The sequence below is a fragment of the Elaeis guineensis genome, chromosome 10 (assembly GCF_000442705.2).
Source record: "Elaeis guineensis isolate ETL-2024a chromosome 10, EG11, whole genome shotgun sequence".
NCBI lineage: Eukaryota > Viridiplantae > Streptophyta > Magnoliopsida > Arecales > Arecaceae > Elaeis > Elaeis guineensis.
In genome coordinates, this window is record NC_026002.2 from 6137281 (window position 1) to 6161913 (window position 24633).

At 37.5% G+C, this 24633-nt stretch overlaps 2 protein-coding genes across 3 annotated transcripts; one reads left to right on the top strand and one right to left on the bottom strand.

Annotated features, from left to right (window-relative positions):
- The first annotated feature begins 733 nt into the window (after positions 1 to 733).
- LOC140852050 (uncharacterized) lies at positions 734 to 7556 on the top strand. Of its 2 annotated transcripts, XR_012134956.1 has the most exons (3): positions 734 to 2787; positions 3602 to 3645; positions 7331 to 7556. XR_012134956.1 is itself a non-coding variant. In XM_073244748.1 (1 exon), the coding sequence occupies exon 1, from the start codon at positions 1014 to 1016 to the stop codon at positions 2703 to 2705; it is 1692 nt and encodes a 563-aa protein (XP_073100849.1). In that variant the 5' UTR covers positions 734 to 1013; the 3' UTR covers positions 2706 to 2924. The 2 variants fall into 2 exon arrangements, 1 of the variants encoding a protein (XP_073100849.1); XM_073244748.1 differs by lacking the exons at positions 3602 to 3645; positions 7331 to 7556 and having other exon boundaries at positions 734 to 2924.
- Positions 7557 to 12918: 5362 nt separating this feature from the next.
- Positions 12919 to 20732, bottom strand: LOC140852013 (protein FAR1-RELATED SEQUENCE 6-like). Its single transcript, XM_073244638.1, has 5 exons — positions 20570 to 20732; positions 17853 to 20028; positions 17693 to 17761; positions 15207 to 15287; positions 12919 to 13240 (listed from the first exon to the last, which is right to left on the bottom strand). The coding sequence occupies exons 2-4, from the start codon at positions 20004 to 20006 to the stop codon at positions 15243 to 15245; spliced, it is 2268 nt and encodes a 755-aa protein (XP_073100739.1). The 5' UTR covers positions 20007 to 20028; positions 20570 to 20732; the 3' UTR covers positions 12919 to 13240; positions 15207 to 15242.
- Between the last annotated feature and the right edge of the window lie 3901 nt (positions 20733 to 24633).

Genomic DNA, 24633 nt, shown 5'->3' on the forward strand with positions numbered 1-24633 from the left:
TCTATTAGATCTAGCTGGGATCACGTTACTCCAACCTGTCTTGGTCGTTAGTCTTGCCTACCTAGCACCCACTCGAGGCCATTGCCGAGATGAGGTGTAAACAGAGATGGCATATAACAAGCTTACATGATGCATCAATCCTATGTGCCTAAGGTAGCCCCCCCCAAAAAAAAAAAGAAGATCTTATCAAGATGAAAGACCAGTTACCCTCTTTTTAGTACATCACAAAAACCATTATTTATTGTACAATCAAATAAGATGTTCTTAGTGAAAAGTTGTTTTTCAGCTGGTTGGCCATCGCTTACATGGGAAAGTCCATGATGGTGATGTACGACCAGCATACTGTTGAGAAAAAATAAAATGCCCATATTTATCCCTTGAGAAGTGGTGTTTGGATTGAATTATTTTGGCTGCATGACTTGGGAATTTGGCCTTGGCACCTTAAGATGGATTTACTCAAGGATCTGATATTTTCTACAAGAATGATATGACCATGCTTCGTTTGGCCCTTCTTGAACGAACCGCAACCAGACCGTTGCAGGAATGGCTCGGACATTTTATCGTGATATTTTATTTTCTAATTTTTTTTATAAATATTTTATTTTATAAATGAAAAAAAAAAATCAAATCAAATCAAACAGCAGCCTTTCAAAAAAAAAAAAAAAAAAAAAAAAAAAACCCTTAAAACCGGAAGGTGAGGAGTCGCCCTCCCTGACGTTTACGTTTTGCTTTCCTTTCAACCAAGACCCAGACTCCAGAGCAGTCGCCCAAGTAAACACACACTTCAAGCCTTCAGGAAAACCGGATCGGGATACGTTAAGGGTTGGGTACGGTGTACACAGCATCTTCCTACCCTCTGTCTTGGCCTTTGCTCTCACTCTCCGCACGGGGACCGGATCCGGACGCCGCACGCATCGCTCAGGTCACCAGCAACCACCGTTCCTCCTCCCAATTCCCAGTTCCCAGCCTCTGCGGAGCAGTCTAACCTCGGGATCCATCGACTCGCCACCGAAATGAAGGAGACGGGCGGCACTGCCGCTGCGGCCGAGCTGCCGGTGGGTCAGAAGCTGATCAAGGTGATCAGCAATGTGTGCTTCACCGCCTTCGTCTTCTCCGTGCTCGTCTTCACCGTCATCGCCGTCACCTACCAACCCCCCGACCCCTGGCTTCAGTCCTCCGCCGCCCTCACCAAGAACCTCGCCGCGACCCTCCCCAACGCCACCTTCGCCACCGACGAATCCCTCCTCCCCACCGGTGAGGACCTCGTCCCCCTTCCCCCCAACGCATCCCTCCTCTCCCCCCCTGCCGCGGCGCCGCCTGTTGCCTCCGCCCCCACCGCTGCGGCCGCCACCTGCGATCCCGACGCGCCGCTCAACTGCTCCGATCCCCGCGTCCTCACCGCGATCCGGCGCTTCAACTCGCGGGTCTCTTTCCGCCGCTCCATCATCTTCCTCGGCTACGAGATCCCCGTCGCCGGATCCAAGCCCGACGAATGCGACGCTGCCTGGCGCTTCCGCAACCGGAAAGAGAAATCCTGGCGCCGATACAGAGACTACCGCCGCTTCCGCCTCACCCCCGCCGACAACTGCACCTTCGAGGTCGTCTCTGTTGGGAAATTTCGCTCGGGCACCAACGCCGCCCTGCCCCGCACTCGCCCGCCGTCCTCCTCCTCCACCACCACCACAACCACCAGGTCCCCGGCCGTCCAGATCTCGGACTCCGAGATCAACGACACGATCCCGACACTCGGATCCGAATCAGACTTCCGGAAGGGGCGGTATCTCTACTACACTCGCGGAGGAGACTACTGCAAGGGGATGAATCAGTACCTCTGGAGCTTCCTGTGCGGCCTCGGGGAAGCGCAGTTCTTGAACCGGACATTCATCATGGATCTGAGCATTTGCCTGGCTGCCACGTATAATCCTAGTGGCCGGGATGAGGAGGGTAAGGATTTCCGGTTTTACTTTGATTTCGAGCACCTCAAGGAGTCGGCGTCCGTGGTGGAAGAGGAGGCCTTCTTGCGGCAATGGCGGTGGTGGGACCGCGCCGCTGCCCGGAAGAAGGGCGGCAGCCGGATCTCAGTTCGCAAGGTGCCCACCTACAAGGTCACCCCGATGCAGCTCAAGAAGGACAGGAGCACGGTCATCTGGAGGCAGTTCGATGGGCCTGAGCCTGAGAATTACTGGTACCGTGTATGCGAGGGCCGGGCTGCCAAGTATGTGCAGCGACCATGGCATGCCATCTGGAAGTCCAAGCGGCTGACGAACATTGTCACGGAGATCGCCGGAAAGATGGACTGGGATTATGATGCCATCCATGTGGTCCGTGGGGCGAAGGCTCAGAATAAGCAGCTGTGGCCTAATTTGGATGCTGACACATCCCCTGATGTGCTTGTGAAGAAGCTGGTGAAGGTAATTAAAACGATGAGGAACTTATACATTGCTACCAATGAGCCATTCTATAACTACTTCGATAAGCTGAGGTCGCACTTCAAGGTGCATTTACTTGATGATTACAAGGAGATGTGGGGGAACAAGAGCGAGTGGTATAATGAGACAATGGCACTCAATGCTGGACGGCCGGTGGAGTTTGATGGGTATATGAGGGTGGCCGTGGATACAGAGGTGCTGTACAGGGCAAAGACAAGGGTCGAGACGTTCAATAACCTGACCAGGGATTGTAAGGATGGGATCAATACATGCTGACCGATGCATAAGGGAAGCATGGAGGGAAGAGAGACAATGACAATATAGGGATTCCTGGTCATGTCACTGTAAGCTTGATGAGGTATTAAACTGAAGTTACTATGCTGCTCATTTTATTCTGTAATTGGAAAGCCGAGAAATTTCAATCTGTATCTGTTCGTTATATTTTGTTTATCATAATGTATTGGTCAATAGATTCGTGTGCTCTTGTTGCCTTAACTCTCTTCGGTTTATTGGATGTGAGATGTAAGTTTGAGATGCCTTTTCTGTTTCCCATTTTTTATTGATGGTATCCATTTGAATGGCTCAAAAGCTATTAGTACTTATAGTAGGTAATTCCCAAGTAATATCTTGAAAATTGTATCAAAAACATGTTTACAATTGACGACAGATCTTTAAATTTCCTTGACATCAGCATTTGGTTAATGGTGGTTCTTGGATATCTTGGTAAGAACATCATGGAGGAGCTCTTAACTAAGAAAGGGAGCCAAGCATCAGAAAGCTTTTCTGTCTTTTAGAACTACAATTTTTAAACAAAATAACTTCAAAGTACATAAAAGTTTCTCTGCAGAGTTCAAAGCATAAAAATCATATCCACTCTTCAGAAGTAAATGAGATCCATTGTATCCATTATATGAGGCATTCAATTGTTTGTCATTGACTTTTAGAACCTAAAGAAATCTGGATACCAAAAGCAGACTTTCCACTAAATAGCATTGAACAGCAAGGAGTGTGAAGTGGTGCAGCTCATATATGTAAATAAATGCTTATGCTAGAGGCAATTCAGGTTTTTGTTTGCTCTTTGGTCTTGGCCATGCAGAGTTCCAGCATGTTTCTTGGAGATTCTTTCGCTTTCCTTATCCACTGACCTTGATAATTGGCATGTGCTATTACAGTTATTGCAGAATGATCTGGAGCATGTTTTATCAAAGCATTGAAGGTATGTTCTAGTCCTTAATAAAATAAAAAAGGTGTTGGTGTTTTCATATTTTATCTCCTTTTCCTCTCATTCTGCAACAATACTTGGGGGAAATTTGTACTGTTCTTTCAACATATTTATGTGCATAGGATTGAAACGACAGTCTTCATATGATATCAGATAGTCTTCATATGATATCATATAGTTGGGGCAAGTGAGTAGTGCATGCAGGACCCATTGGGTATATGGCCGGTGTATGCAAGGATCTACCTAATGAGCTGAGCAAAGGTTTTGCTCAATCAAAATGCTTGTTGTCTGGTCCAAGAGAAGAGGATGGAAAATGCTAAATTTAAGGATTCTGAGCTATCAAAAGATCATTTGAACCTGACCAATAAATTAGTCTGTAGTTCTGGATGCAGGAACCATGGCATGAAGATCACTTGAAGCTGATTCATAATGGTATTTCAAGTTACTACTATGAAACTATGCAAAATTTGGGTGAGCATTATGTTTATTTTAAATAATTAGTGCAGTTAAATTTGAAGGAATTATCAAAAAAATAGTCAGTCAAGTGCTGTAAGAGAACTTCAAGTTACTATTGAGTGCACACTATGCTGATTTTCAAATAATTGGTGCAATTGAATACGAAGGACTGATCAATACTAATAGTCAATTGTGTGTTTTCCATAGTTGATGACTTAATCAGCAACAAAGGTGCACACAGTGGGGTCAGTTTTAGAGGAATATGAAAGCAAAAAGGACAATCAAGGCTATTAAACTTTATACTAAATGTTGCAATAAGAAAATATTATTTTGATGCTGGAGCAATTTTATTATATGGACAGCACCCATGATGATTGATAGAATAATAAAGAAGGAGAAGAAGAAATGGACGAAAAGATGGCCAATGCATCAGCACATTTGATTGCATATAGCAGATTTATTTTCAGTTTTTACGCCTTTATTTGTGTATTGGTTTTTAAGATTATATTAAATTATGGGCTAAAATGCCACATCAGCCATCAGTACTATAGCATACTTTTCATGGATGCTATTTATGCCATACTACTCTGAACAGCAAACATGCCTTGGTAGTTTTGGGATTCTGAAATTCTGGATGCAATGCTTAAGGAGGCATCTATATAAAATTTTTAATTTTTATGGACCTTAGGGGCATTCTTGCACTTTGTTTTAATCCTAGCTTTCAGTTCACTTGACACAGATCCAGAAGTACTCAACAAAACATGAAAAACATCCGGTGAGCTCAAAGTAACACAAAATTTGAAGTCTGGAATTTTCTTGAGAGTAGCAGAACTGTAGTTAATAATTAATAGATCAAAAAAATATTAACTTTGCCTAAACATTTGGATCCCCACATGCATGTTCCTTTATACACAAACAGAAACAACATTATTATTCATTTTTGTGATTTTATTAGTGGCCGTAAAAACCTTAGTTGGAGAGGGAGTGGGTCCACGATAAGATTCGGTAAAGAGTTCAGGGAACAAATCTTTCAAAAAAAGAAAAAAAGAACATGAATTTCCAAGGATGCTGGTGTGAGTCTGAACTGATTGTGGGCACCTTGTATAAAAACTTCCTGCTACAAAGGACAAGGCATATGATGCAAAAGCCTTCTAGAAGAGTAGAAGGTGATAGATGATCAGATAGGAAGACTTCCTAGCATACTAGGCTAGTGAGAGGAGTTCTAGACATAATCTCCTTACATTATCTATTGCAGCATTAGTCTCTAGCATCACTGAAATTGCTACCATTACTGGTCACACGAAGGATATTTTGTCTTACACTGATGGTCGTGCAGCAAGTATTTATGAGGAATCCATTACTATCTTTTCAAATTCTGGCTCTTAACCTCTTAAAAGTTCATATGCCTTCAATCGCTATCATCCTGATGCTACAGATTTAGGAGTGCAGGTGAATTGAGCAGATCTGCATCTGAACATATATCTGATTTGGAGCTAAACTAAATCTAGCTTTGGAACTATGTTTTTGAGTCTAGATTAGGTTGTCCAATTGATCTAGGTGTGTCTAGCAAAACTGGACTCCTTGGTAGAAGATATTTATTCTGAACTGTCAATTTGTTTAGCTCCTTGTAGTCTATGTGCAGCTGCATACTCTCATTCTTCTTTTTGACAAAAAGTTTTAGAGCACCCCATGGAGAGAAACTGTTCTATTGAAGCTCTTATTGTATAGTTCCTGGAGCTGATCCTTTAGTTTCTTCTGTTCAGCTGGAGCCATTTGGTAGGGTATCTTAGAGATTGGTTTGACACCAGGCACTAGATCTATGGAGAATTCTATCTCCTTATTTGAAGGCAGTCTTGATAGATCCTTTGGAAAAACATTAGGAAACTTCATTACAATCGAGACATTTTTCCAACTTTGATTTTACCTACCAAGTGTCAGTCATAGTGGCCAGATACCCTATACATCATTTTTTAGCAACCGAGAAGCTTGTGCGGAGGAAATAACCTAAATGGGGGCATTTACTCCACTATAGGTAGAGCTGAATTCTACTTGCTGTAAAATTCGAAAATTCACTCTTTTTCCAAAATAGTCTATTGTAGCATGAGAAGTAGTCAACCAATCCATGCTTAGGATGACATCGAAGTTCTTGATATCTAGGACTATTAGACTTTTTAAGAGATCATGATCTCCAGTGCTCATAGTGCAAGACTTGAATACCGTGACAACCATGATGACACTTCTGTTCGGGATTGAGAGACATACATCTCAGTAGCTAGGGACATAGGCACAAGTCTACTTCTCTTAGTTAACCTATAAGTTGTGATGGAATAGGTAGCTCTAGGATCAAACGTTGCATAAGTATATGCAAAAGATACTCTAATCATAACTATCACAATTTTAAGTTTTATTGTTACTAATAATTCAATTAAATTAGCAATTATAGTTCACAAGCTTACAAAGCTTTCAAGACTTATAATCATAAGGCACAAAGAGGATTTAATGTACGTATTACTATCACATTGGATGCTTGTGCATATGTTAAGTCGGTGCATAAACACGAGCCTAGGTCCTTGGCCTTCAACGTCCTCTCTGATACCGCCCTAAAAGTAGTGCAACCTGACTTGAGTGAGAAATCTGTCCATTTGGAGCAGCTGGAGAGGAGGGTAGTCTCGGTGCATTCTGGGAGTGCTGTCTATATCTATTGTTCTGACAAAGGGGGCAATCCACTACTCTATGGCCCTCCCATTTTGCTAGTAGACAATATCTTTTCAAATTGACCAATTGCTGGAATGTCTGAGTGTTTTACCCTACAACCTTTGCTTGTAGTTGATCAAAGGTTTGTTGCAAGATAAATATGGAATATATACTTAAACTTGATTATGGGAGTGAATAATTAGTATATGTTATATATCCTTGAGAAAATGTGGTAAATGCTTCATATATAATTTCATATTAAAAGATTTTAGTATTTAATTTTTCTACAACTAATGGGCATGTCTCTTCCAACATCCTTTTTCTTTTATGGTCAACATGATGTTGGATTTGAAAGACAAAAAATAAGCAAATCTAACTCGTTATTGTACTAGTGAAAGTGGATAACTTTGAGCTTTGTTTGTTTAATTAAAAGAGTTGCCACTTCTTAGGTACTAATTAGGGCTGCATAATTTCATTCATCATTTTGTTTGATTATTTTGTTGATTAACACCTGCTGCCATTTTGACAGAAACCCAAGGAAACTAACAAAGGCTGATGCAGCTGCCCTCTCTGTGTCATGCATTCTCTAGAAATTTTCCATGCATATGTTGGGTACCAATGTTGAATAAATGTTTATGATCTTAGGTGAACTCAGCTTTATGTTCACTCAAGTTTCTAGATCCACCTACTGCTTCTGGAGGTGGCAAACCCTTGTAATCCTATATTCAGATGTTCATTTGCTGCTAAACTCTGATAACTAAATCAGGAATTGCTTCATGAATAGATTTAGATGTTCAATTTAATGTTCGCCATTATATTTCTGTTCAGCGTTACACCCCTGTATGCTATCATGAGCTATGGATAATCAGTCATTCAAATCTTTCACCTAGTCTAGAAATTTAATATTCATTCACTATTTATCATGAAAATATTCAAATGCATCTGCGCCATTCTGATTCTAATTTATCATGTATGATTTTGGTGTTGCAATAGCTGCACCCTTTTGTTTTTTTTGTTTTTTGTTTTTTTTTTTTTTGTGTTGGTGGACAAGCTATTGGAATGTTGTTATCATCTCTAGGGTTGGCCAACGGCTCTTATGCATAGAAAAAGTCCTATATTAAAAATTTTAAAATTTGTATGTATGGTATAAGCATGCAATAACTTTCTCTCCGGTTAGAACGCCCGCATTCCATAATACCTTGCAATCTTTCAAATTTTCAGCTTTTCTCATGATGCTCCTATTAAATATGCATGTGAACATTTCTCTATTTTTGAAATGTCCCCTTCGATAATACCTACATAATCTTTTAAATTTTTGCTATTCCCATGATACCACTATTATATTGAACCTCTCCATTAAAAAGCATTGTTCTCTTCAACCCTGCATGATAGGAATTTATAAACTTAAAATCCTCAATCAACCAGTGACTGCTGATTTCATGAAACATCTGACAAGTTGGAAGATAAATTTTTTTCCGTAAAATGACAATAGGAGTTGTGTGTGAACATTCTTCATAGAAAAAAAAAATCCTAGATACCTTCTAAGGAAATCAATATGCATGGAAGGTGACCACTACTTTGTCATCAGATCCTCTTCATGACCACAAAGTCAAGGAAAGTATGCAAATGGCATCCTTAGAAATTGAAATCATTATACTTATTTAGTCACATAATAACAACTCAGACAAGGATGGAAGGTGATGACAACAATATAATGGTTTCATTTTGACTAATAAAAATCTCGATCAATTACTGTAATTGCTTTCCCTTTTAGGCCAAAGAGATCCTTAAAATAGAATGACTACTTATTTCAAGGAGTCAGCACCCTTGCCAGTTACTCTTTTATCCTCGGAATTCGTTCTTAAGCATGTAATATCATTTCCAAAGGATATAACGAATTGCATTGTTTTTTTGAGAAATAACGAATTGCATTGTTAGATTGAACTTCTTGGTCATAAGTTATAGCAGTATAATCCTTCAAAAACAAAAGGCACATTCTTCACACTTTTCATTTGAGTCTTCTAATAAAAAGAATATTAAAATAACAACCATTCGATGATGTAAAATAATTTGATTATATTCTCTATTACATTATGTGGTAGTATATTAATTTTCTAGATCATACCAATAATCATCAAATATTTAATGAAATACTCGTGATGATGCCAGTGAGCCATCGCTATGAGAATGCTAGACTCTGTCATTGAAGGACTCGAGCATTTCTTATTGCAAATTCTAGGATCCACTTAGGGTTTCTTATTTCCCTTGTTTCTCACGTTATGAAGAAGCACAAGAGATTGGGATTATATTTTTGTGTCTAAAACCTTGCTCGAACCATGCCTTATGAGTCTAACCGTCCAACATTGTCCATCAAATAGTCAATGCTGCACCTCAAAACAGCATAAAAATGGAAGATGCAATTACTTCCTTCATCGGAACCAAAAGAGATGGCTCAGACTCAAAAATAGAGGACAAATGATGTGGTGTAAAATGGGCCTAATGATATAGCATGAACGGATTTGCCCCAACTAAAAGCTAATATGGCAATTAGCATTATCAAAATAGATCTACCTCGACTAATCTAAGAGCCAAGTTAAATAGACTAGAAGCGATCCCCGAAGTCTTGCAGTTTGAACAAGCAGCTATTTCAACTCAATATCTATCCAAATCAACATAAGCCCTCTCACCTGCTCTCCACTCTATATGGAAATGCACTCCCTCCATTAAGCCAATAATTAAAGATTACCATAATGATCTTAAGTGGTTACACCATATCTTAAGATGGTTAGGATACAATCTTGAGTCGTTATAGCATAACCCTCGGCAGTTATTGCATGACTCCAATCAATTACAACACAACCTTTGAGAGATTCTAGATCCCGGGGCTATAAATGGATCTGAAATCCCTCCATGAAATGTAGGCCAATTACTATACTAAGACTCCCTTATTTATATCATCTTCTACACCATTACAGAAAAATCCTCTTGCTAACTTCAACATCGCAGGATCCAATCAGACCTGATCTTGATGAGTTCTTTGATATATTGCTGTCTTGTAGATTAATGGAGGTGATCCATGTTGATGATCTATAGATATACAACAATAAGATCCAAGGATATAATAAATTGCACTATTATATTGAACTTCTTGGTTATAAGTTATAGTAGTGTAATCTTAAAAAAAAAAAAAAAAAAAAAAAGGCAGATTCTTCATATTTTTTATTTAAGTCTTCTAAGAAAAAATATTAAAATAACAACCATTTGATGATGTAAACAATTTGATTATATTCTTTATCACATTACGTGTTAATATGTTAATTTTCCAAATCATACCTACAATCATCAAATATTTCCATGAAATACTTATGATGAGACCAATGAGCCATGATTGTGAGAATATTAGACTCTTCATCATAGAAGTACAGCATTTGTTATTGGCTCTTGAAAAATTCGAGGATTTATTTAGGGTTTCTTATTTTCCTTGTTTCTTACATCATGAAGAGGCTGAGATTCTATTAGCATATCTGAAACCTGGTTGGAAACATGCCATAAGTATCCAAACATCCATCACCTATGGCCAGCATCCTAATCCTAATTTTGAGATGTCCTGGCCGACTAAAGGTAGGTTATCTTGATTTCTTATCTTCTAGAGACATATTTTTTAATTAACCTTGGCAGCCATCCCTCAGACTTTAATAAGATTATGATGAGATCCTAATCTGAAATCTTTAAGGCTATATTGAACTCCCAACTTGTTTTGGATCCATTTCCTTGTAACTAATTAACTTAGCACTCTAGTTCCTATCTTGTGTCGCCCACTTGCCCAGTTAGATTGGGATAACCAATTAATATGACATGCATACACACATCAAAACACTCATATTCAGATTTGAAAAAGGATAGAGTCACATAAAAATTTTCTAATTTGGAAACATAATCTTTTTGTGGCCAAACTTGTGCATGATGGTCTTATTAGGTTGGACCCTCCTCGATATCCAAGCAAGCATTCATCAGAGCCTATTTGGTGGCATGCATGCTATCAGGTCTGCCCTAATTAGCTTAATGGCATGAGCGCAGCCCTAGTTTTCGGCTTGGATGACAACATTTTATGTAGCTAATTTTGTTGCATGATTTTCTAAAATTTTCTAACACTATTAACCTCTAATCTTGGCTTATATTAAGTTTGATTTTAATTTGAAAAAAAAGGGATTGATTCCGGTCACTATTGTCCCATGGCATATAGCACAATTTCCGCACTAGTGACCAGCACATTCACTAATTTGTAATCTGATTTTTATTAGTGTAAAAAATATTTTATGGCTATTATGAGGACATCTAAGTCATTGTTACTGTCAGGTATCATCAGCGTTTTCATCAGATTTTATTGGGTTATACTTTCATGCTGTAATTTATAAAGAACAAGTTACCTGATATAACCTGGTTAGGTCATATGATGATCAATTTACCTCGAAACTCATCACATGGATAGAGATGACTATATGGATTCTTTTAAAAACTTAGTTATACATTAGATTTGTTTTGGATTAAAGTAAATTAATATGGACACTTTTCCTTAATTTTCTTTTGGATCAGATAATCATTATGATTGGAAACTACAAGAAAATCTAGACTAGTTCCAAGGCATGTTTTCTTAATCTGGAAAATTTTCTGGGAATTATCACTTGTTTTCTAACATCCTTTCATCATTTTATATCTGAATTTAATGGATGGAATTTATTTTTGATTTGGGTGTATGTTCTGTACTGTTTTTCACTGGCATCAAAGGATGGTGTTAAGTAAGATAATTATTATGATTTGTATCATGGGATGATAGTTTTAATTGGATTAATGGGATTAATCCTAGAAGAATCATAATAAAGTATTATTTTGCTCAATGGGTGCTCTCAATCTCATTTTGATGTTCCACATTAGAATATTGACCAATTAATACTGTAAATTCTATATTGTAGTTAAACAGATAGCTACTTAATTTATGAGTGATTTGGTCTTCAAATTCCACTAGCCTAAAAAGGAACCAATAAGGTGCAGGAGCAACAATATCCATAAGCCTACTGGTGTTCTAAGGTTCTCCAATAAAGGCTCCTATACATACCATTATAGGTGGCAGCAGGCTGAATACAGGTTTGGTCTGCCTCAAGGCTTGCTGAAATGAGCCATCTTTGCACTTTTGATTTAAAAGGATGATTTTGAAGAAAAAATGAAAGTGGATATGATATTATCTATCCGGATCTATTTTCGTATCCAAATTTATTCAGATATAAATAGAAATTTGAAGATTCAAATAATATTCATATCCATATCTATAAGAAAAATAAATATGGATATGGATAAACAACTATCCGATTCATATCCGAATATCCGATTCTACTTGTAATTCTATTTAATTTTATATAATATTTATTAATTTTTTTAAAAAATATATAACTATATTAATATGTTATTAATTTAATTTATCATCCACTTAGTAATATCTTTAATTCAATTATCATAAAGTTTAATTATCTAATTTGTATTCATATTTCTATTATCCAATTTATATCCGTATCCATTTAGAACAAATATGAATATAAATTTTCGCATCCGATTAATATTCCTATCTGTATTTGTATTCATCAAATATAATAAATATGGATATGGATATATTGATATCTAATCCGCATCCAATCCGATTTTAGCCCAACTTTGAAGGTTGTCTGGGCTTGAAGACTAGAACTCAAAATGAATTTGAGATAAGTTTGACAGCCTGTGGCTCATCCCAAAGCCGAAATGGTAATAATACATATTATGTTCTATATATATCATACATGCATTAGTTATATATTTTTACAACAAATTTTAACCATCCATCCGAATGGCTAGTTAAGATCAAATGTATTTTAATACTGAACTTTAACTCCCTTATTCCCAGTTCTACCTCCATGCTGGTTGTTCCCTACCACCTACTTCATCCCATTATGGGAGGAATCCAGCTTTGCCAATCCAAGTCCCATAACAATTTTGATGAATTAATGATTGAAATTCAATTAGACTTGATATTGCAAAAGCACATAATTATCAGTTGAAACCTTAAGAGTATAATTATACAAGAAATGGCCATTTTCTGAAAAAGAACAAAGTAAAATCTCATTCAAAATTTAGTTTTTTTTTACAATATATAACCATGAAGCCAAATCAAGATCTACTTCATTCCATGTGATGCACAAACTAGTTCATTACACCCACACTTTACATCCTTTATTATAGATACATTACAGATTCTCCCTTCACTCCCAATACCACAATAATCTATAACACATCTTGAATACAATCACCAATATGACATTAAGTCTCTTTCTGAAGTAGGCTTTAATATGCATACTCAAAACACTTCCAACTTCTAGTCAGCTAAGCCAACGAGTCCTCCAAGAAGTCCTTCACTCTAAAATATGATAATTAAGTCGGTGAGCTACAACTCAGTGAGTGGCAGAATATAGTGAACAATATAACATTAAAAAGAATAAAAGAACGATGAAAGCAATAGCGATCCATACTAGCAAAACTCAAATAGTAAATATCTTATAAGAAATATCAAATAACTACACTTACTAATATAATTTTGTTCTTAGTACACTCGAATGCATTTGAACAATTAGTATCATTGAATTACATAACCTTTTGTCCAAAAATATTGAAAATAACCATTTGCAAAATGTTAAGATGCACTTAGAAACACTTTAATGTATCAGGACACTTGAATACACTGAAAATTCTAAAATACTTGTTACAATTATTTCAATGCTAACTTGCCGGTAACCAACTATTATACCTATTGGTTCACTAAGACTAACTACATTACCCCTTGATCAAGAATTCCCTAATGCCAACTAACATACCCGCTGGCTAGGATCTACTAATAACTAACTATTATACTTATTGATTAGAGGTTCACAGAAACCAACTATTATACCCATCGGTTAGGGTTCACTGACTGATCAGAAGTTCATCTCAATTCATAGAATACGATAGTTTCAATATTAAGAAGCATCATTGCCAAAAAAATTCTAATAATAACATATAATTCCATAATGTACTTTACTAATGCCATGTAAGATCTAGTTATTCCACAACATACTTTGCTGATATCATGTAAGATCTAAATATTCCATAGCATGCTTTATTGATACCATGTAAGATCCAAGGCAATATAGCTGGAGTGTAATAAATACAAATATTACTAATCATTCAAAGGGACCAAGTTTTCACAGTTTGTTGATACAAAGATGTTTAGAAGCAACTTCAGAAAATCATACAACTTGTAACTTATAATCATTGATAATAAAATTAGAATTTTGAGTTTTTCCCCCAATGAAAAATTGCTGAAAGTCAATGAATTTCAGATGATTCAAACATCTACATACAAGGATATCAAACTGATGTTGAACATCAAAAGGAAGAAGAAAAAATTACGAATCAATGGCTGAGAAAATTGTTTGTAAAGTAGAAAAATCTACCACGTAAGGACATTTACACTTGGAAGAATTCCAAAGCATCAGAATGTACTTCCTCTTTACTGTTATTTTCTACTTCTTTTCTTCACAAGCTACTTTCTATGAGTGGCTGAGATTTCTAGAGTTGCAAAACAACAGAAAGAGGACAACACCCTCCTATTTATAGATGGATCCTAAGGATAAGGTATCCAGCCATCCCAACTTAGCAGCTAGGTGCCAAGTCCAAGTTCAACTACGTGGCTGAATTTCTAGCATGAAGAGGCGTAACAAACATGAGATGATAATTCAAAACGAATCAGTACAATGAAGTTCCTAAAAAAGATGAGGTGGAAGTTCAAGCATGAGGTAATACAAGCAGGAGGTGGTAGTCCAGAGTAAACATGGGGTGACAGCTCATTAAAGAAAGCACAATGTGGAACTCATTAAAATTCATGAGATGGCAGTTCATTCTTAGATAAACGTAGCCTAATCCTTGCATGTTTCTAAGATTAGAGATGCAAATGAGTCGAGCTGCTCACAAGCTATTCGTGCTCGACTCGACTTAGCTACTATCAAGCTCAAATAGCTCGAACAGTTTTTCCAGTCGAGCTCGAATAGCCAAATACTAAACTCGAAGGCTCGCGAGTTTATTTGAGTTTATATATATTTTTAATAATACTATTTTTAATTTATAATTTATACATATCTATTATTAATTATGAGTCGATACAATAAACTAGAGCTAATCAAATTGGTAATCTGGCAATGAATCCATATGGACCAGATATATTCTAGTCAACCAACAAAACAACCTTCCAGCATCCTTTATTTCTCCTCTGCTACTAAGATTTGACTTCAGATATCTGAAGCACAAAGGAACAAAAAGCAATAGATAATAGTTGTAGATTCAAAAGATACCTTAAGCAACATTTCAGCAAGTAGATGCTCCACCATCTACCAAGGCCTTGGGCTGGGATTTGTCTCCTGTATCTGACCTTCCTGCATGTTAATGCACATTAACACATCAATAAAGAGCAGAAATAACAATTGGTATTAAAATCATCTATCTCTAAAGGTATAAGGATGGTGCAGAATCTTGCAAATATTCATTCAGACTTGGCAGCAGAATTTTTACTTCCCATGAAAACCTTCAATTTTTAAGACATGTTTGTTTTAAATGTTATTTGGTTATACCAGTATAACATGGTGGCAGCAGTGGAAAAAGTTTCAAGTTTTACTTAGTATACCATTTCCTTTTCATCTAATGCCTTCTCAATTGGTGGCAGAAGCCATCCCCCTTCTCAAAACCCCTTCCAACATCATATCCACTCTCTTTATCACCTTCAGCCTTGTTCAATCCACCTTCTTCTCTCATAAGTATTTAGATCCCAGGAATCCAGCTACCTCCCAGTCGGTGTTTCTGTCAACCTCCCATTTGAATAACAATGTCACACCCATAATGGCAAGTTCTCAAAAGATTTGGCTATTATAGCAAGCAAGAAAGGATGAGATTGGACCATGATGTATTGAACTTTAATGCAATTCTTGCTGATTTAGGTTACATGGGATGGGTCAGAGAATCCACGGGCATGTTTTAGAAATGCTTTTTAGATCAGATCTATACACTAAGAATTCTTTGATTAACATGGATGTGAGGTTCGGTTCTTTGGCATCAAGGCTTCAAAGGCATTTGATGGAATGCCTTAGAGAGACATTGTTTCATGGAGTAGTTTGATTTTTGGGTACAGTCAGAATGGAAAGTGGGAGAAGGTTGGTGAGAGATATGGGGAACTAATATGTGCATTTGAGAATGTCAAGTGTAGGTTCTGTTGGTTTGATGGTGAAGTGTTTTACCATCCTATGCTGGTCCGAGGGCCGTCAAAAGGGGCACAATGCAAGGCTCCCATCTGAAATGCTCTGATTGAAATGTGCTCCCAAAGCTCAAATTTTGGATTATTAGATTATGCAGCCAGCATATTTTAGCATATATACATATATATCTTTATCTAATCCTTTCATTTCCCCCTTCATTTATCTTTCACTGACGTTATTGATAGTTTTTGTACAAGAATGGGAGGTCCTTTTCATGATTGTCCTGGTACGGAGTGCTGGAAGCAAGGCCCTTAAAACTTTCAACTATTTCTTTTCTTCATATTACATTGAGAAACCAAAAACCAAGTTATGAAACACAGACCATGTAGTTAGTGATAAAATAGTTTTTTTTTTTGCTCCCTGAATTTAAAGTATTGCTTTCTTTAACTCCTATTAATTTCATTGATGTGGCATAGAATAAGCCTTATGATGCAGCACAGCCGGATTAGCCCAGCCTCACAATTGACGTGGCAACAGGGATACACAGCATCCCCTTGATGTAATCGGCTCAAGTCAACTCCAACCAATTTAAAAGCCAGGTCAAGCAGAACAAAAGTAGCCAACCTCCAAGGTCACATGTAGCTGACCTCCGAGGTCACGCATCGCCCGACAGGCTGGATGAAGTCCTGCAGCTCGGGCAAACAGCCATTCAGCCCGATGGCCCTCCTAGGCTGACCTGAGCCCTCTTACCTCAGACAATGGCTCTACTGCCTTGCGTGGACATGCACTCCTTCCACTACACCAAGGGTTAAAGCCCATAATAATGGCCCTAGGGACGGTTACAGCACAGCCCTAAGACATCATATTTGCGAAAGGATGTACATTTCTATTCCTTTCCATTTTGATTTATATATTGAAGGCCATTAGTGTCATGTTTTTACTTTGTCAAAATGTGCTAACATTTATCTTTTTTTAGAACTTTTGATTTTTATTTCCACATCGAACATATCAATTCCTTTCTATTTATCTCTTGTACTTCAGCGCCTACTATGAAAAATGTTGAATCTACAAACTAACTAAAAAAGAAAGAACTTATGCAAATAAAATTTTGAAGAAGAGTGGAAGTAAATTATAGTTAAACAAAAAATAATCAAAGCTTGCCAAACTTTTTGTGAGAATCATATCACCATGACTCAAATAGCAAGGAAATGAAGATAGGCATATACTTTGAAAATGACTTTAAGATACTAGGATGGCTCACACTTTCTTTTTATTTTCACCTCAATCTTCTTTATTTTAGATTTTTTCTTCATGAATTTTATATTTGCAGTTGTTTCTTTGTCATCTTTGGTAAACGAGAAGTTTTTTCTGTCTGGTATTCTGTTAATTAGATATTGCATAGAATCTGTAAACTTCTTAGTTTTGCTCGAGCTTTTTGAATTAAAATTGATCTACAAAAACACACCTCCCCCAATTTAAGATTCTCACAAATAGCTCAAGGCAAATGTTAGTTGACATATAAAATCCCATTAGACGAGAAACCAGATGCTGATAGGAGACACATAAACTGAAGATAAAGCTTGATTATGTACCTGAAAATACTGCTGAAAGCCCCAATCCATCCCCGACCGATAGCCAGCTGATTGTTGATCATTGTGACCCTATGACAAGAAATTTGCTCAATAAGAATTATTTGGATAAAATAGACAAATTTATATAATAAAAACAAGTTTATATACTACATGTACCTACCCTATTTTGAAAAAATTCAAAATGTGGATGGTTCACTGTCTGCCTCACTTGCACAGGATTGTGAAACCCATTATTCTCAATTCCCCTATTTCTATCACCGTTCACATTGAAACTAACCACATTACAGTTTGACAGAGCTTCATGAGAAACATTCCCTGTTTGTGTGCCATCACATATGCTATCATTTGCAAGAAGATTTTGTATTGCCTCATTTACTACTTTTAATGCAAACTCATATTTTTCATCAGACATCAGCCCTATCTCAGAAAGTTTAAGGCAATGCTTGTAAAAGTTTCCATGAGACTCCAATGGGCCATCAGCTACAACCTCATTAGGAAAACAAGCCAAAGCATGCATGCGCTTGAAGTCCTTTCTCCAACGTTCAAGAATGTATTTAGATGGAATCTCAACCACATTTTGAAAGTTAAGCACAGATAATGCATGTCTGCATAAAATGCCTCTGAATTGGAAAGAGCAACAAATGCACCTCACCTCTAATTCCTTTTCATCGTAAAGAACTTCATATAACTTATTCTCCATATGTTTACTGTCTTTCACTCTTATACGTTCTTTTACTTCGAAGGTATATACTTGACCATCAACTTTAACAAGAGAAGAGACACAGTATATCAAGGCCCTAATCTCAGCTTGGAATTTTTTAAACACGTCGAATGTGTAGGCTTTGCCGAGCTGCTCCTCCATGTACAGTTGTGTTATCAATTGAGGGCTCTTATGGAACAACTCGATATCAGCTTGAACTTCCTTTTCATATTTACTCTGCACAACCATCTCATACTTTCTAAGAAATTGTCTTAAAGTGATCTTGTAATGAACATATTCATCAAAGAAAGACTTCATGCTCTCACCACGTCGGGTAACAGACATTCCCGCCCAAAATGTTTCTTTGACAAAGACTGAGGCCCAATAACGTCGATCTTCATACAATGACTGGAGCCATTCATTATTTTCAAGTTGATATTTCTCAACCATTTTTCTCCAGTTTTCTTCAAATTCATCATTTCGTAAACTGTCGCACGTTACTTTCTTCAAAGTCTTCTTAATTTCTTTACAGTCCACATGCCCTTGTAAATTTTCTGGAATCCTTTTCATTATATGCCATAGGCATTGACGATGGTGAGCTTTTGGAAATACCTCGGCAACGGCTTCTCGCAGGGCATTGCATCTATCAGTGATTATTGCAATTGGAGGACATCCAAACATGCAAGATAGCCAGGTCTTGAATAGCCAAATATATGTCTCATTGCTTTCATCCGAAAGCAAACCACATCCAAGTAACACCTTCTGGCCATGATGGTTTACTCCAACAAAAGAAACAAGAGGCACATCATATTTATCTATCAAATAGGTAGTATCAAATAAAACAACATCACCAAAGTACTGGTATGCCGTCCTAGACCTGCCATCAGCCCAAAACAGATTCCTTAAACGACCTTCTTCATCCAGATCCATCAAGTGGAAGAAGAAAGAGTCCCTGGTTTGCATGCCGATAAAGAATCGGTGTATAGCCTCGCCATCTCCTTTTTCAAGCCTCAACTCACACTTCTTTTCTCCAGTTCCTCGCTTCCGTACCCTCCCAAACCCTCCTTCTGTGTATGACCAGTCCAGTGGGATCACCGCTCCATCATCATTTTCAAGAAATCGTTTCCGCTTCCTTGTATGATAGGACTTGGCCGTCCCAGGACTAAGCGGATGATTGTGATCAAGTATCACTTGCTTCATGTGGAGCAACCCATCAGCCCTGTGCCGAAGTTGGATCCTCGCCATGCAGTTTGTTTTTTTGGTTGGTTTCGATGAATGGAAATCGGTTTTATATTTCACTTTACCATCCTTGTTACAAGAAAGCCAGAGATACCTACATCTTCCATCTTCATAGTATGTTGAATTCAGCACCTTTATGCCAAATCCAGTGCGACGGGCATATCTGTCGTAAAATCTGAAAGCTTCTTCGGGCGTTTGGAACGTCATCCCCAACTTGGGTACATCCTCATCACCTCCATTCATTTCCTGAGACTCTTTCCCCACATCAGTCTCCTTCTCCTGCGCATTTACAGTGGCAACCTCCTGCCCCTCTCTGGCATCAGCTGATTCATTTACGGAAACCATCCTGAGATCATCATCTGATTGCTCCTCCATAATACAAGCATCGAAAGAATTTCTGCAACAGAGAACAAAAGTAACTTTCGGTGATGCTTCAAGAGCGGAATCACAAAAACAATCCTCTTTATATAACCCTTTTAGACATCCTAACACCATGCGGTAAAAAGGAAGATTTTTTTTTTTTTCAAAAAAAAAAAATCAAGAAATAGGCATGGAGCACTGAAATTATCGAGCAAGATCACAAATTTTCATGCTGCATTGCAAATAAAGAGGCAACAACAACACGACTTCCACATAAATCATAGAAAAATATAGCTGTAAATTTGATGAAACGTAGAGGAGTAAAAGAAAGTAAAGGGAAAAATTATGAAATAAACTTGGAGAACTGAAAATTTTAAACAAAAGTGGCCACTTTTTATATAGTAAAATCGGAAAACAGCATACAAAGGAAAGCCAAAAACATTCCTCTTCAAGAAAAACAGCTGTTTTCGACGGACCCGTTGCTCCATTGCTGAGGTCCGACAAAACGATACAACACACAAGAATTCATAAAAATTAACCAACGATTTTGAAGTAAATGGAAGAAACCGAACGATTACCAACAACAAGGATCGCCCAACGCCGCAGCACCGCTGTTGCCGCCGCCGGAAGCCGGCGGAGAAGATAGGATCTGGGGAAAGAGAAGCAGTGGAGTCGAGTTCGCGCACTCGTTCGGACCCGGACTGACACCAAATGACCACTCTGTCCTGAACCGGTATGCAGACATGGGATATCTAGTCTAGGATATGACAGGGCTATCGCTCGAACCGTATCCGACCCCAACCTGTGCCCATCCTCGACTACGCGTGGATCCAAAACCATGCTTGCTAAAAATTAAAAAAAATTGTAGTGATGCCCCTTAAATTTTCATCCATTTATATTTAAATTTTTTTAAAAAAAATTAAATGAATCCTAAAATTTTAAAAGAATTACAAAGAAATCCAACTATTTGTCTCCAATCTAATAGTATTAACAAAAAAAAAAAATGATTAAAATATCCTTAGCTTATAGGATTTCTTCGACAATATTTTTTTCTTATATCAATAAATAACTTGTAGACTACTGTGATTCAATGTTAGTGATTTTAGCAGACCAGATTTTGACTAAAGATATTATTCATTCAGGACATATGCATATATAGCCATATGAGGTACGTTTAGCCCTAGAGTCATTTTCAAACAATATATATAATAAATATATTTTTTTGAATAAAAAAAATCTTAATTCATATTGTCCAAGTGGGAGAATATTGGAAATTCTTATAAGGTGGGTTTCTATTGATTATGAACCAAAATTTTAATTTGGTTTGTTATGAAGTATGAATTAAATTGTCATATGAATGAATAGTTAAGAAGTCCATATTTATCTATAATCATATTGTTATTTTAGGTCCTATTATCTTAGTCATATCATGTAGCAGATATTAATGTTGGTCTGATCGGATTAATAGGCTCTATAATGGATAGACCCTTTAGCATTACTAATCGAAGTAGGTTTCCACACCACTCTTATAATATTCATCTGTAGAGAAATCCTAGGGTATTAAGGTCTTTACATTTTTAGGATGCACCTATAGGGTATTGTTACAGCAATTGTCAATGGCTGCTTCGGGCTCCCAAGGTATGATTGATTTTTTTTTTGATTTCTTCAATGATTTTTTGTATTCTAATATTCTGCATGATATCCATGGAAAAATTCCTAACACTATATTCTTCTTTGTAGTGGTTCTTGTAAGTTTGATTAGCTCCTGTATTGCTTGACTTTCTAGAGCACTTATAAAGCTTCATTATGGACAAAATTTGAACTCATCAGCCTAAATGAATAGTTGCATATTTTAATCTTGGATATTTATTTCTTATTACTGCAGTGCCTTGTTTTAATTTGTCCTCCTACCATCTTAAATTTTAGGGTGAGTAATACAAAGTTGGAGGGACTAAACTGATTCCTAGATTTTGCATTCACTAGTTCATCTCTCGAGGCATATCATAGGAAAAAAATATTATGTCTATGTAAGAATCATAGTAATAACTTATGGAAGACTCGAGAAGATGTATAGACCATCTTGTATGCAATGGATTTTTCAAGGGATGCATTACTTGGATATTCTATTGAAAGCCCCACCATCTAGTATGCAAAGGAAGGGTCATGCCTTCCATGCACAAGATGAATCTGATCAACCTGTTGACATGCATGGGATGCTACAAGATGTATTTCGATGTTGAATCTCCATAGTGTTGTAGGGGATCAAACTAATGAGTACACAGAAAAGCCTAACGTTTAAGAAAAAAATTATAAATTGGTTGAAGTGGCCCATAAAGAATATATTGTGCCATGGTTGTGGAGAATTAAATACGTTGGTTTCCATAGTTTAATTATTTTATATAAAATGTATGAATGATTGGATTAAATCATTTACCATATTACTATAGTTACTTGAAAAATCACTCTTTTTTCTTTTTCTTTATGGTGAATCAGATAAAATCAAACCATTCTTGTATTAATTGTTGGCATTTTGTTCATCCTATCTAAGAATGCAACTAGAGAACTTGGGGTCCCAAGGAACTTGATTGGTTGGTGGAGAAAGGCACCGGGCCTTTAGTGACAAGGAGGTTGGTATGCACAGGTATGCCACGAGTGTCTGATCAGTTAGAAAGATGATGATGGAATTGAAGGAATGATAGAGAGTAGTATAGATCTAAGTGCCTTGACCTTTAAGGACCTTCATCTTCGTCATACCATCATTCAAAGGTGGATAATAGGTGTGGCGCTAACTATGGTAGAAGAGTATAGCAATGGACTATGATAGAACTCTAAATTATGTCTACTCTTTGGATAAAAGATAGAATAAAATTAAGATAAAAGATATAATAAATTATGTCTACTCTTTGGATTGATTGTTGAAACATTCTGAATATAGTATATTTTTTATTTATTTTTTCTGACAAATAATAATTGTATACTCTATTAGTTGCTCTTATGTCCGATCTCCACTCCTAGCAGAATCTAAGGAGCTCCTCCAATTATAAGATGTTGAGGTTTTTCATTTCTTGAATCATGGTAATATTTGCTTCCTATAATTTTGGCAATGATCTAAGCACCCTTTTCATAAGATCATTGTTAAGATAAGATTTTTAAAAATTTTTAAGATCATTAATAATATTCATAAAATAAATAATTATTTCAATAATATATCTATTTAATTTTATTTTAAAAATTTATATTTATGAATAAATATATTAATTTTTGATTATTTAAAAAAAGATATACTTTGGTCAGTATAGTCTCTGGATCCCAACGATGAAGATCAATCTGGCGAAAATACGACATCGTTGCCGCTAGCGCACACCATCGACGCCACTAGCGCATGCCATTGACGAACACCAGTCATGAAATGCCACGATCTCATCCTCATTGGTTAATCAGCCAGATTCGTTGGAGTACGGAGATGGGATGCTATCTGCCTTCGCGCGGAGTATGGACGGGGAGAATCGTCGGCTTCATTGGTAGAGCATGAAGTGGGCAAATGGAGGTGAAAGATCTTTAGCAAATGCCTCTGAAGTTCAGAAATATTACTGCAACAGCCATTCCCTTTCCCTGGAGTCTTACGAGCGGTTGCTGATAGATGGATCTTAGATCGTATTTGTTGAATCAGCGGATCAGATTTTTTTTTTTTTTTAATGATTAAATGACGTTTCTAATCCTTGTGGCACGCCAGATGGCACCCATGGAATAGGCGTATTCGGCAAACGGCGAGAGCTAAATCTGCATTCCATATCCAAGATATTAGAGGGTGCTTGGTTGAAGGAGTGGAGTTTTGAAATCGAAATGGGTAACTTTCATGCCAATCATTTGATTGAAGGGAGCCTTATTCCCCTTCCAATTTTAAGGGGGAATGGGAATAGTCCAAACCCTCCACAATTCAATCTAAACTCTCTCCATTGGATTAAGATCTCATTCTACTAGAATGGTAATTAAAAAAAAACATCGAAGGAGATCTCTTTCCATCCTTCCACACTCTCCTCATATCCCCATACTGCTAACTCTATCACATCGTCGACCTTGGGGGAGGCATGCTCGTGGGTGCCGATAAAGGAGCAAGACCGACAGCAACCAACTCGATGATGGACCGACAAGAGAGAAGGGAGGATGCCAGCTTGCAGTGGTAGCTTGTGGTGGTGTAAGAGAGTGCAGGGGCCGGTTGCATGGGATGGGAGAGGTCCGGAAGGCGCTCGGGGTCGGGGAGGAGAGGTGAGGGGGTTGGTGGCGTCGGAGCCAGGGGAGGCGAAGGAGATTGGTGGCGCAGGAGCCTGAGAGAAGGGAGGCGAAGGAGTTTGGTGGTCGTGCGGAGTCGAATGCGATACAGATGGCGGGTGTGGTGCGGACCGTGGTGGGGTGGAGCCACGATGGGGACGGTGCGATCGCGGGAGGAGGGGGTCTACAATAGAGAAGAAAAAGTATGTTTGAGGGGGGGGCACGTGCCCTCCATCACCTCTTTTTTTTTTTTTTTTCTTTTTATTTTCTTTTCTATTTTTTTATTTTTTTTATTTTTCTTAAAATTATTTATATTTTATATTTTATTTTATAAAATATTTTATCTGGTATTTAAAAAACTTTAATTTTATAT